At 53.2% G+C, this 14,389-nt stretch overlaps 1 protein-coding gene across 2 annotated transcripts; it reads right to left on the bottom strand.

Annotated features, from left to right (window-relative positions):
• Positions 1 to 77: 77 nt before the first annotated feature.
• VRK3 (VRK serine/threonine kinase 3) lies at positions 78 to 8,359 on the bottom strand. Of its 2 annotated transcripts, XM_075767285.1 has the most exons (12): positions 8,226 to 8,359; positions 7,796 to 8,136; positions 6,600 to 6,652; positions 4,660 to 4,726; positions 4,202 to 4,286; positions 3,646 to 3,748; positions 3,191 to 3,283; positions 2,857 to 2,989; positions 1,958 to 2,078; positions 1,612 to 1,670; positions 1,011 to 1,159; positions 78 to 419 (listed from the first exon to the last, which is right to left on the bottom strand). In XM_075767285.1, exons 1-11 carry the CDS (start codon positions 8,309 to 8,311, stop codon positions 1,011 to 1,013), a joined length of 1,290 nt encoding a protein of 429 aa, XP_075623400.1. In that variant the 5' UTR covers positions 8,312 to 8,359; the 3' UTR covers positions 78 to 419. The 2 variants fall into 2 exon arrangements, 1 of the variants encoding a protein (XP_075623400.1); XR_012837836.1 differs by lacking the exon at positions 78 to 419 and having other exon boundaries at positions 1,053 to 1,159; positions 1,612 to 1,669; positions 1,906 to 2,078.
• Between the last annotated feature and the right edge of the window lie 6,030 nt (positions 8,360 to 14,389).

Genomic DNA, 14,389 nt, shown 5'->3' on the forward strand with positions numbered 1-14,389 from the left:
AGGCTCTGTACATTAAGACCATTAAGCCTACAGCGAGGCCTTGAACATGCAAATAATCAACTAACAGCAGCCTTGAGTGCTTGTCCACAAAGTTTATTACAAAACTACGTACTGCCACTGTAGTTTAAAAAAAAAAAAATGTCCCTGATTTAGTTTTTCTGTGCCAGGCTTCACCCTTCTCCTGGTGGCTACACTGCAGTTCTCCAGCTACACTGACTTGCCGTGCAGGAGTGTCTTCACATTAACTTGTTACAGCAGCAGTTTGAAATTCAGCATTAGGTCACATGAAAATTGGGAGATAACACTTATAAAAACCTCTCTAAAAGTTCTAAAACAGGTAGGTAAAAGTTAAATATATGTGGGAAGGGCCTCACACTGCAGAAAGCTTTGAACTCTGTTCCTGTGCAGATTTTCTTGATCTGAAAGAAAAGGCACAAAATAGGAACATTAATTGGTTCGATTTCTCCCCAGGAAGAGTAAATGAGCTCCACATTCCTGGGGCTTGCTGCCTAACCCAGCAGCCTTGGCTGCTGCAGCCCCAGACCCAACCCAGAGCTGTCTCTCTATCGTGCCTTGTGGATAAAAGAGCAGTGGCTGTCCAGGCACCTAGTGCCACAGGCCCAAGGCAACACAACCATAAGCTGCTCTCTGAAAAGGGAAAGCAAAACATACAGCCCAGAGCCTCAGTTCTTATAAAAAAAATGGAAGAAGGATCAGATTGCATCAGTCCACATTGTGTTAGCACCTCCACATGTCTACAGACTGTTCAGCCTTTGCTTTATTAACCCTTGTTTTCCTCCAAGGAAAAGTATTTCCAAAAAAAATTGAGGAAACATATGCTGTAACACAGGCTAAGCCTGGCTTTGTGTAGCACCAGACTGATCTCTTAACAGGGGCTGCTGAAGGGCCAGTACCCCTCCACATGTCAGGAGCAGCCCCTAGGTCTCAGCAGAGAGATGTCACAGCCCCCCCTGCCTGCAGCACCCCATGACCAAACCTAGGACCCTTACTTAGGGCACCAGTTTGATATCCACAGGGTCATAAGCCGAAGCTTTCATCTTTTCCAGTGGCTTCTTGAATAGCTGCCGCAGGGCCTCGTAGTTGGGCTTCTCCTCGTACTCTAGCGCCATTACTTGCTGCAGGTAGCTCTGCAGGGCATCTGCAAAGCAAGGAACGTCACTGCAACCCCAGCTGTCCTTACCAAGCTGCCCAGTGGCCTCGCACACTGCTCTCCCTGCAGACAGCTCACCCACCCGCCTCGGCCAGCTGAGAGAGGGGAAAACAAACCCAAAGACTAATAGGAAGCTCAAAGACAGGATGAGGAAATGACCTCTATCCCCCAAATGTTACTGGTTTAAAGCCACCAGAACATTTGCTTCTTCAGCAAGGCTCATGAATACAGAAAATGGGTAGCAGCCTCCTCGTTTTGCTGTACAGAAAACAAGGGATTGGATTGCAGGAGGACCTCGTCAACCAGTCCATGGAAGGCTTGGTGACCATCGCCAGCAGAAGCCATCCTGAATTAGCACCCCAGCACAGAGAAGGCTCTAGTTTCGCACACAGTCAATCCTCCTTCCCCAAGTCCCGCTGGCACAGAGAGCAAGTCCATACCTGGAATGGATCTCTGCCTGAAGCACAGTCGGAGAAGGCATTTCACATCCCCCTTGTACCTGGAATAGTGCAGAGTGCGGTCAGATGAGACGCCAGGGAGCAGGCACCTGAACAGCCTGTCTTTGGCAACAGGGGCACAAAAAAAAGGCTGAATTCAGATGGCCACATTCTGAATGGAGCAGAAATCAGGGTTCATCAAACACCCTTTGGCCAGGCTCAGCCTTTACAGTGGGATTTGCCCACATCCCAATAGTGTTCTATGACCGAGTGATGCCTCTTCAGTCACAAAACCTCCCTCACTGTTTTCTGCTGAGCATTTCCCAAAAGAGCAGATGATTTCTCCTACTTTTCCTTCTTTTCCATCACAGTTTCTACTTTGTCCAGCTCATCAGACCAGGGCAAGAAGCCACAGAGCCATTTCAGAAGACAGTAGCCCAGAGATTCCAAGTCACTCCGGCGAGATGGTCCTGATGGGAAGGAAGAGATATTCACGTGTGAAAAAAAACCCAAGAGTTTGCGAGCCATCTCCAAAGAGGCGCAGGCTAGTGCCTCTCCTCCAAGGGCAAGCAAGGACTCCAGCACTCGCCACACAACCTCAGCAATCTCTATCATCTGAGGTGCCCCTTCTGTAAACCAGGCAGCCTCGTGAAGGGGCAGAAGTCTATAAAGATCAGAAGTAAAGAAATGCAAGAGCTTCATTAAGATGTGCTCTAGGGTATTGGTACTTCTGGGAGCCTGCTAACTCATGCAGTTGAGGAATCACCTCCCAGCCTCTGGAGGAGGATTTGCTCAGTCTGAACAATGGGAGAGAACAATCACATCCCCACCAGGAGAGGAACTGGCTAATTTAAATGCCTTTCCAGCTCTCATCGCTTCAAGGTCAGAGCAGAGCCTGCTGCAAATCTGTTTTGGGCAGGGATCCAGTCAGGCTTGAAACAGATCCCTGCTAAGCCAGCACAAAGCGGCCCTGTTTTCTATTCCTCACACGCCTGCAGTAGCCAAGGCTCCAGACGGAGAAGGGACATCCCTGCGCCTCTTGCTGCAGTCACTGAGTGACCTGGCAAATCCCAAACAGCAGCCCAGAAAGAGGCAAGAGTAAACAGCCCGAACAGGAGCTTGGTCCGAGGTGCAGGCAAATGCCTGGAAGGCAGCAGTAGCAAGTGCCAGCAGGGAGCCCGAGCTCCAGAGAGCACTGCCACAGTAACAGCTCTAGCTGAGCTTTGCTGGCTTGCATCAGAGACTCACCTGCTCCCTTGTGGCTGTCCAGACTGATGAACTCTACCGTGCCTTCGTGAGGGGTCCTGCTGCCTTCACGCTGAGCCACGTGCTTCCCTCCTGGGCAGTAACGGAATGCAAAGCAATAGCCAGCTAGGGTCACCTAGAAGACATCAAGAAGTACGCATCTGAGTGTGTGTCTGGTGTGAATCCTGCCCATAATCCTGCACCATGGCACCTGCTTGAGCCCCGCACAGGCTGCACTGCTCCCCTGCCCAGCAGCGGGAACCTGGGTGGTGCTCTACCCCATTTCACAAGCCCACCTTCACTGCTATTTCCTCGCAGCACTGCTCCTGCTCCCTACCTGCGTGAGGTCTGCTGGGTTCAAATAGACATTCTCAGCTGTGATGTCCCCGTGCACATACTCATTTTCATGAATGTACTCCAGGCAGTCTAGCTAGGGGAAAACAGAAGAGGCGAGCATCTCAGAACCACGCAGACTCCTTCAGCACCCTGGCTATCACTGAGCTGGACCCTCCCCAGCTCCCCGCAGCTGGGTGGAGGAGCACAAAAAGCACCGTGTCTCACAGCCTCTGATGTTCAAGTGTCAGGTTTCTCTCATTCTCCTTACCCCAAATTCCTTCAAGGTGACATACTGCTCAAAAGATGCTACTCAAGTTTACAACAGGCTTGAGAGATGCTACTTAAAGACCACAGCCAACCCCCTGGATCAGATTGAAAACACCTTTAAAAGATCCGGAAGAAAGTTACAGGTCTTTTCTGAAAAAGCCTCTTGGAAAGTATTGGTTCTCTACATACCAGGCGGACTACGATCTGAAAAGCTGCCTTCTCCTTCAGTAGGTGTAAGCCATCATTCAGGACAGACTGAAGAGTTCGCCCTAAGTCACAGAACACCAAAAACCTACAAGAGACAAGGGTTCGGCATGTAGCAGTACCTACCTGATCTGGAAACCCTGCAACAGACGCTCGTCAAAGCAATCCGCCTGGATTAGACCCCCCCTTCACCTCCCAGTTGACCTGCGCAAACATTTCCTCTACTTTTGATAACCGAAAACTCCTTGAAAAGGAGAGACACGCCGAGCACGTGTTGCAGACGCACAGCCTGAGTCTCCCCTTGGCGTTAAGCTCAAAAGACAGGAATACGGTGTCCCCAGGCCCGAGGGGCAGGAACAGCAAAAGCAATGACTTCACCGGCAAGACAAGGACTGAAGGAAACAGACTAACGAGAGGCAAACCATTTGTTAACAAACGAGATAGGAGCAGTGCGTAAGGTTAGGAACCCAGGGGACAATGACAAAAGGAGCAGCAGACAGCAAGGAGAGAAGAGGAAAAGCCCTTCGCAGAGTCGCCTCACCTGTAGCTATCTGCGTGTAGTCCAAAGCCAACGCAATTGGGGATTCCCAGCAACGGCACAGAGCGCCACTTCTTCCACTTCTCCACTAGAAGGGGAGAGAAGAGGACAGAGTGTGGCAGATGCTGCTAAGGAGCTCTAGAACGAAGCAGCTCAGTCCGGGATGCTCTTTCTCCGAAGGCTGCTCTGCCCTGGGAAGCTCACAGCGGGAAGCCTCTCTCCTACTGATTCTGTCCCAGAAACGCCAGCCTGACATGCTTCAAAATGCCAGTACTGGGTGTCCTAAGGTACGCAGAGACTCCTGGGAGAGCAGGCGCGTGACCCAACTGCTCAGCACTCTGGCACCAAGCAAGCAATGAATTAGTTTATTCTAGCCTGGCCTTCCGAGAGACTCTGATGAGAGAGGGACGCCAGTTTTCCTGACAAGCAGCCCAGTCCTTGCCCCTCCAAGCAGCACCAACCTGTGCCTGCCTTCGCAGCTCGCTGGAAAAAGTTCTGTTCATTGTAGATCTTGCCATCTTTGACATCCTGAAGGGAACGGAAAGGAAGAGGATTGCTTGAGCCGCACACACCCTGCTAGAAAGTGAAACTTGGGCAAGACTGCTACAAGACCTTCACTACTCATTTTAAAGACAGCAACAACCCCCTACCCCCCCCCCAAAAAAATAATCAAATACAGAGCTGGGAACAGAGCTCAGGCCTTTGGGTTCACTATTTAATGCTGTGCCTAACAACCACATAAACTCTGAGCATCAGCACAGAATGAGGGAGCGGCTGTCTCATGTTGGACATTTCAAGCACAACTGCTTACAATTGGCTGTGGGTTAAAAGCACCTAGACGATGCAGACCATCTGGCAGCCTAGAGCGAGCTCTAGTCCCAAAGCTGTTATTTTAACAGGAGCCAGAGGCAACCTTCTCATCCATAGCACAGATGAGGTTATATCTGCAGACAGGCAAGTCCCAACTGTAACCTTTTATTCTAGGTGTCAGAAAGCGAGACGAGTAAGAAAGTCTGTATTTGTGACATTCAAGTGTCCGGGACGTGTGCTGACACCTTACAATCCATCTTTTTTAAATCAGCAAGCATTACTGCCCTTTTACTACTGCTGTTACCGAGTGACCTGAAATGCATACAGTTTACAGTCACTATGTATGCATTCGGCTATGCACACGTATATACATACTCGGCGTACTGCAAGCTGACTTAAGACAGATGCCATTATGCATGGGAGGAGGCAGCACTTTTATATTCTGGCTGGTTTGATACCAAAGGCCCTACCCACAACTGGCTGAGGTAGCTGGAGGATCAGCAGGCTCCAGACAACACAAACGAGACCGTTCCAGAGGATATTTTATCCTGCACCTCGCCTGGTGAACCAATCTGAGCCATCAAACCCAGGAGCCAAAACGCTCTCGCGTGCCATATCATACTCTGCAGTCCTCTGCAACCGCTGCGCTGTCAGAAGACAACTGAGCAAAACACCAAAAGATGCCAAAGGTGCAAACTATAGGAATTGTGAGCATTGCATGCAGAAGCGACCACAGTTTCCCACCTACTGGTTCTCGTTTTGTGGCAGTTAGCTGTCTTTTCTCATTAACACTCTACTCTTTCTCTATCCTCTCAAATGGCTTTTCTCTGACAAAAGGGAGAGGGATTTTTCCAGAGTGGGCACCACCAGGTCCCCCCCCAGAGCCCTCAGCCAGCACTGGTCTTCCCACAGATGAGCAATCCCCAAGAGCAGACAAGAAAACAGTCTTTCTGCTCTGGTTTGTGAGTTACTGAAAATCAATCAGCTGAACTTCCATTGTAGAACAGCTGTTACTGGAAATAGCACGTTTCTGGAGAACCCAGGTCATTGGGAAGTGCCTAGAAAGCTGGCTTCGAATTCCAGCTGTAGCTCCTGTTTGACAGAAAGATGTGCTCTGGCCTTACAGTGTCTCAGTGCTGGTTCATCACCCTGTCTCAGCACAGCCACCAAATTCTAACCTCTCCAGTTTCCCCAGGCATCAGCAGGGTATGCACACACTTGCCATACAGGAAAAAAAAGCAGGTCTGACATTAATGAATCAAGAGCTCTACCTTACACCTGCAAATCCAGTTTTGGCGACTACAGAGCTCGGCGAATCAGAGAGGCAACTTTTTGGGATGAAGGCTTTTCCTTTATTTAATCCTTACACCTGTTTTCTCCCCACCTTCAGTGGAAGAGCCAACTTCTACTGAAATCCAAGCAGGACACCCTCAGGAAGTTATATCCCTCTCCTAAGCTAGGAGGGGCCTCTGTGACCGCTTTCTCTGAATTCCTCGGACACTCTTAGCCATACAGGCCAGACGTGTCAAGCCCTGGACACTGGACGCAGTACACTACGTGCTATTCCTTACCCAAACAGATCAAAACTCACAAGTTTGAGGGAGTATCTTTGCTTTTGAGGGCAGGTTCCAGATGCTGACTGTGCTGTGGAAGGATGGAACAGATGTGGTTACAGGAGCACAGACAAGAGGTACTTGCAGTGTCAGCTGCGTCACTGAACACAGCCGGTGCAGCTGGCTTTTGCTTATCCTCTGCTTCTTTTACTTGGTCTTTGCAAAAGCATCTTCTGTGACAGCATCCTCCCAGAGAACTACAAAATAATTCTTACCTTGCTCCAGAAGCACAGCACCCCTGACATGCTTCGAGTGCAGTTCTGCTTAAGTCACAGAAGCATCTAGGCATGGCTACAGTAGTGGGGTGCTTTGAAGGTGGTACGTAAAGAACAAATCGTTAGTAGGATCTCAAAGGCATCCCCAAAGTCATTTGCTGAGCATTCCCTCCAGCTCACTTCTTAGTTTGTCAAGTCTGTAAGTGCTGCCAAGGTCCCTTCTGCTCTGCATGGATGTTAGAGTTATATGTGGCCTTCCTCCTTCACAAAGGTGTGCACCCATTACTTGGCCTTGGGGTAGTTCCTCTTCTCCTGCTCTCAGACTGAGGGCTGTACACAGGTTTGCTGCTGCTCGTCACCCAAAAGGTGTTTCTACAAAAGCATCCTCCACTATAATAGCAACAACAACACTGATTTTCTCTTTTGTAACACCACGTCTTCTTAAAGACATAGGTGGATGCCCAGACTCTGTTATGCAACAGCATAAGTAATTAAAAAAGAAACCAAAGCCAAATATCGGGCAAAGCTTACTAATGGATAAAATTCCTCCTGAGGAATGTTTCCAAGTTAACAACGGAGAGTGAAATCGAAACCTTTTCTTTGGAAGTTTACAACTAAACTGGAGAGCAAAGATCAGCAGTCAGCGAGCAGCTGAGAGGCAGCCCAGTCGATTTAGCCGCTTTCTTTGGCCCCCCAAAGGGGCCGAGAATCCCGAGCTGACATTCGGTCGATGCCGACACCACCTACACCACCAGCAGTTAGGCTTCGAACCTGAAAACCAGAAAGGGGAAGCACAGCTCCGAACACCAGAGCAGCCCAGCCTCCGCTCGGTCTTAGGCCAGCGCTAACCCCTGCGTTGTCGTTCACGGGTGGGTGCCCAGCGTGGGCCCCGCACACCCCCATCACCCCCCCCCCCCGCCTCCTCCGGGACCCCCCGCCCGCCCCGGGCCCCACAGCACCTTCGTACATCAGCCCGCTGCCGCCCTGCTCCAGGAGCCGGACCAGCCTCCACCGCCTGCCGCCCTGGTCCACCAGGACCGTCTCGGCCGGGAGCGGCACCGCCGGGCCGGGCCGCGCCTTGCGGGGCGAGCGGGAGCTGGGCCTCGCCGTGCCCGAGGGCCGGGCGGAGGAAGCCCGCGGGGAGGCCGCGGGGCTCCGGGCCTGCTGCCGCGGCGGGGCCGGCGCCTTCTGCTCCGTCTCGTCCTCCCGCGGCGGCGGGGGCAGCCTCCCGCCGCAGGCCGGGCAGAAGCGGAAGGCGGGCTCCACGCCGCGCCCGCAGTGCGGGCAGAACCGGCTCACCCTGCGGGCACAGCGGGGACAGCCGTCAGCGCCCGACCGCGCCGAGCCGAGCCGCCCCGCTCCCGCTTCCGCTCCCGCCGCCACCATCACCTCGGGCAGGCGCAGGCCGCCTCGGGCTCCGGCTGCTCCGGCGGCCCCAGCCCCGCTCCCGCCGGCCGCCGCCCCCGGCCCGCCATGGCCCCGCGGGAGCCGCCCCGACACCTGCCGCCCGCCCCGCCCACACCGCGCATGCGCCGCCATCCGTCACCGCCTCCACGGGTGCGGCGCCGCCCGCGCGTGCGCACAGCTCGCCTTCCGCCCCTGGTCCCCGCGGAGCTACCGCCGCCTCGGCGGGTCTGGCGGCCCGGGACAGGGGTACCGGGGTACCGGGGCTCACGGGGCTCCTCGGCCCCGGCTGTGGCTGTCCCTGGGCCGGCCGAGCGGCGTGGGCTGCGCGGGACCGGCAGGCAGGCAGGCCGCCTTTGGGGGGAAGGAGCCGCCTCGGGGGTCTCCTCAGGGCTCCCTCAGGCAGGAGCAGGCGGCGTCCCCAGCGCTTCCCCTTGGGCTCCGGGTGTTCGTTTGTAACTTAAAAAATGACATCAGCAAACTGCTTAAAAACGACCTTAGGACTACGGAATAGGTTCTCAAAATTAATGAGTGCTAATAGTCACATAGGACCAGGAGGAGTAACTGTATATTCAGTGTATATGTGTGCGTATGCCATCCCTTACGTACGCTGTACACCTATAAACCTCAAGCGTGCACCAATATATTACCATAAAAGAAGCGTAGGTGGGCTTAGACCTTTCCCGTGGGGGACGAGGCCGAGGTTTGCCCAGGGAAGGTGCCCGGCACACAAGGCCCGGTGGCTCGGGGAGAAGCAGGGGCGAGCGTGCCCACAGAGACCTGCAGGTTCTTCTCCCAGGGAACATCTCACCTGTAACGGTGTTGCTTTTCAAAGCCCATCACAGTGAACTGAACACTGCAGCCGCAGGTGCGAACGGGAGCGAAGGGGAGCTGGAAGGCGACGCTCACGTGAGGAGGAGCCGGGTGGCAGCAGTTCAGCTTAGCGGGGAATGAGGAATGAGCTTGCTGTGCGGATGTGGAAGGTAGAGCGGCGATGGAAGGCAGCATAAAGTAACACGTGGGGTATCGCCTACATGTCTGAGCCCACCACAGAGCTCTGGGGCTTGTCCCAGACCTTGTCCTACATAGACCTCGTCCTGCCGTGGGCTGGGTGCCCCTTCCCAGTCCCTCCAAACACCAGGATGCATGTCTAACGTTCACTCAGCACGCAAAAGGGTCCCAGCAGAGCCGGAACTGCTGAATGACACTGGGAGGCTTCGCGTTGGTCTCTGCACCCTGTTGCCTGGATTTTTCTTTGAAGCACGTGGACACTGTCAGGAGCGACAGGGCAGGTTGGCTGGGTTCTCGCAGTCCTCCCTCCCGCATTTGTCACGACACTGCGCTCTACAATCACTCTTTTTCATTTTTCCCTGGCACTGTGGGTGGCAGCAGGGGTGTGCTACATGGCTCACCTTGCTGTCACCCCCACCACACAACCTTCCTTTCAGTCCTAGTTATTCCCGCAGGTGCAGATTGCAATTCCTTTGTTAACCAAAGCATCCCCTTGGAATTTTGACACAAAAGAAGCGGTCCTTCTTCATCAAATGGTTTGAATTTACCTTTACAGGCTGATGTGTGGTATTTTGTCTTCCTTTAGTTCTTGAATCAAGACCAATGATGATTGTACTAAAGCCCTCCACGGTGACGGGTGGTACCGATGTGAACGCCTTGTTTCTGCAACGATTTATTAAGCCTTGCAGTTACCATTTTATTTTTCTAAACTTTTTAAAACAGTGTTAATTCATGATCATAGCTCTATAATTTTGTTGGTGGTTGCCTAGAGAACAGTGATCGTCACCTGATTACATTCAGTTTGGGCAAAGAACAACCCATTCAGTAAACAAAAATACATGGTGCTTTAAAAAGTCAAACCCCATAAAGACAAGGAAAATTCGGTGATGGGAAAAGGCAGATAGAAAATTGTGGGGAAAGAAATTCTTTAAGATTTATTTCCAAGAGCCACCAAGCTAGTATCACGGAAGAGAAACCCCCACCCTATTTCAGTGACGTTTTGAAAGTACTAATTAGCAATAAAAAAAGAAAGCTATAATAAATGGATGAAAGGGGAAATAGATAGCAATTTTCTCCACTTCATAACTGGTAATTTGCATCAGCAGTGCAGCAGGGCAAGCTGCGTGCCTGCAGTTACGTTGTAGGGAAATGTGTCTGTGGGCATTGCGCCCTCCGCCTGGTCTCAGCTCAGCAGGAATTTGTTCCCTCTTTCCTGCCTTGGGCATTGAAAACCAGCCTGGATTTTGGGCTGCAGAGGGGAACCGACTCCTGGGGAGCCTCCAGAGAGCAGGATGGAGCAGATCCCGAGGTCGAGCTTTGCTGCTTTGAGCCTTTTGGCTCTTGAGCCCTACAGGTGAGTGCGGGAGCCCCCGACCTGGAGCTGTTCGGGCGCTGCTGGTGTCCCAGAGGGCTGTCAGGGCACGCAGGAGTGGGGCAAGGACTTGGGGAGTGCTGGGGGCTCATCCCGGAACAGGTACCAGGCTCTGGACACTGGGGAAGTGCCACTGGGCCAGTGTGCCCAGTGCAGCCGCAGCGGGGTAAGACCAGAGTGGGGAGACCTGGGACTGTTCAAAGGCTGAGTCAGAGCAAGCAACAGGGATCTTGTCCTTGTCCTCTTTGCCCAGGAGTGGCCTGGGGGCATCCCAGATTGCCACAGCCCCAGGAAACCAACCCTCTGCATGCTCCGTGTTCCTGTTCCCATTCCCGTGGTAATCCCAGAATCCCAGACTGGTTTGGGTTGGAAGGGACCTCACAGCCCATCCAGTCCCACCCCTGCCATGGGCAGGGACACCCTCCACTAGCCCAGCTTGCCCAAAGCCCCATCCAGCCTGGCCTTGAACACTGCCAGGGAGCCAGGGGCAGCCACAGCTTCTCTGGGCACCCTGTGCCAGGGCCTCAGCACCCTCACAGGGAAGGATTTCTGCCTCACGTCTCATCTCCATCTCCCTTCTTTTAGTTTAAACCTATTACCCCTTGTCCTACCGCTACACTCCCTGATAAACAGTCCCTCTCCAGCTTTCCTGTAGCCCCTTCAGCCTGTCTCAGCCTGTCTCCATAGCAGAGGTGCTCCAGCCCTCGGATCATCTCCGTGGCCTCCTCTGAACTTGCTCCAACAGCTCCATGTCCTTCCTGTGCTGGGGACCCCCGAGCTGGACGCAGCACTGCAGGGGGGGTCTCACCAGAGCGGAGCAGAGGGGCAGAATCCCCTCCTTTGACCTGCTGGTCAGGCTGCTGGACACGCAGCCCAGGACACAGTTGGCTTTCTGGGCTGCCAGTGCACACTGCCAGGTCATGTTGAGCTTCTCGTCCCCCAACACTCCCAAGTCCTTCTCCTCAGGGCTGCTCTCCATCCATTCTCCGCCCAGCCTGTAGTTGTGCTTGGGATTGCCCCGACCCATGTGCAGGACCTTGCACTTGGCCTTGTTGCACTTCACGTGGTTCGCATGGGCCCACCTCTCCAGCCTGTCCAGGTCCCTCTGGACAGCATCCCTTCCCTCCAGCATAACGCACGGCTTGGAAAGTGCTTCCCATTGTTTTAAACCAGCTCCAGCCCTTTGGTGTTGCTTGACACTCTGTTCTAGGAAATGAAAATATTCCTTCCTTTCCTCCCCTCTCAGTGACCCCTTACCAGGTCCCTTCCCCATGGCCCTGCCAGGCCACAGCGTGCACCGACTCTCTCCCTGGGGGAGCTGCTCCGTCTCCCCGCTCGGCTGCTTCCCTACCTCACTGCCCTGTCTTCTGCAAGCCGCCCTAGCCGTGCTCGCGCATCGCGGCAATCCCAGCGATTCCTTCCTAATGCCCTTTTCCCTCGGTTACCAGCGCAGAGCCTGCAGGCGAGGCACCCGCAGGACTCCAGCGTCTCTTTCCTGAACGACGAAGCTCATTTCAGAGCCCGACGTTGTGTACACATAGGGTTACTTCTACATTGCCTTGAATTTAATTACATTGAAAATTGCATTTGATGGCTGTCTGCTCAGCTGCTTGGCATCGTGCGATCTCTTTCCAGCTCTTCACAGTGAGCTTTAGATTTGACCATCGAAACACAGTCTAGCGTCAGCAAGGTCTGCTCTCTTTCGTGCCTGTATTGACTAGCACAGGTCTGGCGCAGATCCTGTCCATTTATTCCTGCCCTTGTCTCCTGCCTTTTAAGCAGTTAATTTACAAGGAAATCTCACTGTTAATCCACCTTAACGTCCTGAAGAGCTTTTGGAGAGAGATTTTGTCAAAATTTTGCCAAGATTGTTGTTTATATATCATCTGATTCACCATTATTTACATCTTCCGTGTAATTGTAGCAAGACTTCCCTCCTCCAACCCACGCCAGATGTTGTCTCCACACTGCGTGTTTTTTCATACATGTTCCAATGCCATTTTTTGCTCTCCATCTTTCAGAAAATTTGCCTGGTACCAAAGCCAGGTTTAAGATCTCAGTGTTTCCTGGATCCCTCTGGAGCCCTTCCTAAAAATTAACCTGGCATTTCCACCTCCCTCCGCAGTGCTGCGATGGTCGGGGACCTGCTGCCTGCGTCCCGCTGCGGGTGCGGGCTCTGCCCCGAACATGCGCCAGCCGCAGTGGGTTTCCAGCAGACTTCCTGCTTCTGATGGGTTTGCAAAAATACGCTGGCGTTAATTTTTATGTGGTAAGCAAATTATGCTCAAAATATTTTCTTTGTCTGTGTGAATGTGGTTTTTAACTTGCTGGGGGTTTTGCATCTTGCTGTTTTCCTGGTTTGAAAAAGAAAATGCCAGGTTTTGAGGAATTTTTATTTTATTTCATGTTATTAATTTTAGGTTTATTATTTATTTGCATTTTGGCTAGCTTGCTTTGCTGTTAAACCACCCTCCTGCAGGCTCACCATGGTATTGCATTAGGAGCCACACATCCACACCAGCTAGACGGTATCACCCTATCGTTTGCAAGGATTTTCCTCCGTATTTGATTTTCACCTCTTCCAACATGTTTGCTTATTTTCCGTAGTTCCTTCTGGCAAGGACAGGTAATCCTGCAGAGGTTTTCCACCCTTGACTACACGCGCGTTGGAGCGCAGCAGCTCCCGACAGGGACGCCGACTTTGCTGAGACGGTGGTGGCAGGCAGGACAGAGTTAGGAATTTACCTCTGGCTGATTCCCTGCCCCACTCATCTCACCCGCTGTTCTCGATTTCAGACCCCTCCTCTGGTTGTTTTTATTTCAAGGGCTAGCACCCGGCTCTGTTTTCCTTTAGCCAGAGCTCATCTTTCCTGGAGATGCTCACTCTATCCTGAAAGTTTCTCTAGTTCTTTTCTAAGCTGAAATCCAGCCCACACGCCAGCAATTCGCTGAGCTGGCAGCACTGCCTGCCCTGGGACCATGCTGCCTCTAAAGCTGTGGTTTAGGTGAATTTTTAACTCTCCCTCGGTCTTGGAGGGGAGAAATAGCAAAATTTTTAGGACAAGACTCGTCTCCCTCTGGCCTTTGTGTGCTGAGGATGGTCCATGCTGCTGTGCCCGCTGGGAACGTGCAGGCAGCTGGGCTGGCAACAGAACGATCCCCATCTCCTCCCCATGGGGATTTCCTTGGTGTCTGCTCAGTTATGTCTCCCTTATCGCCCCCCTCGGCACGGCTGCCAGCAGCCCAAACACGTGACTTCTCGGATTTACACGCTGGCAGAGATCTACGAGCTTTACAGCGTGCCCAAAGCTGCCAGTTCTTCAATTGCCCGTAATGAAATGAGGCTATTCCTTTGCATTTACACACCTCCTTGATGCTGAAGCGAAGTGATGCTGCTCGCACAGTGGTGCTGCAGTCCCTCGGGAGCCTTGCGGCTCCGAACTGCCAGTTCCAGTAAGAGGTGCCAGCCGTGGGTGCAGGACGGCCGCCTGCCCGCCCGTGGGAAGGGGCCGGGGGACACGGGCTGCCTCTGCGGGGTGAGAGGACAACCCGCTTGCCCTGGGCAGCGGCGGGGCAGTGCGGGCAGAGCCTGCCCACACGTGTCCCAGGCTGTGCTGCCTCCCCAGCTCCATCCGCCACCTCTCCCACCGCTCAGCCAGGCACGGAGCAGCAGCGGCAGCAGATGTTTCCAGCCATGTCTCCCGGGTGCTGGCAGTGCACCGGGGTCTATCAAGGGCACTGAGCTCTGTAACCCCCAGCGGGGACA

This window comes from Balearica regulorum, chromosome 15 (assembly GCF_011004875.1).
Source record: "Balearica regulorum gibbericeps isolate bBalReg1 chromosome 15, bBalReg1.pri, whole genome shotgun sequence".
In the NCBI taxonomy this organism is placed as follows: Eukaryota; Metazoa; Chordata; class Aves; order Gruiformes; family Gruidae; genus Balearica; species Balearica regulorum.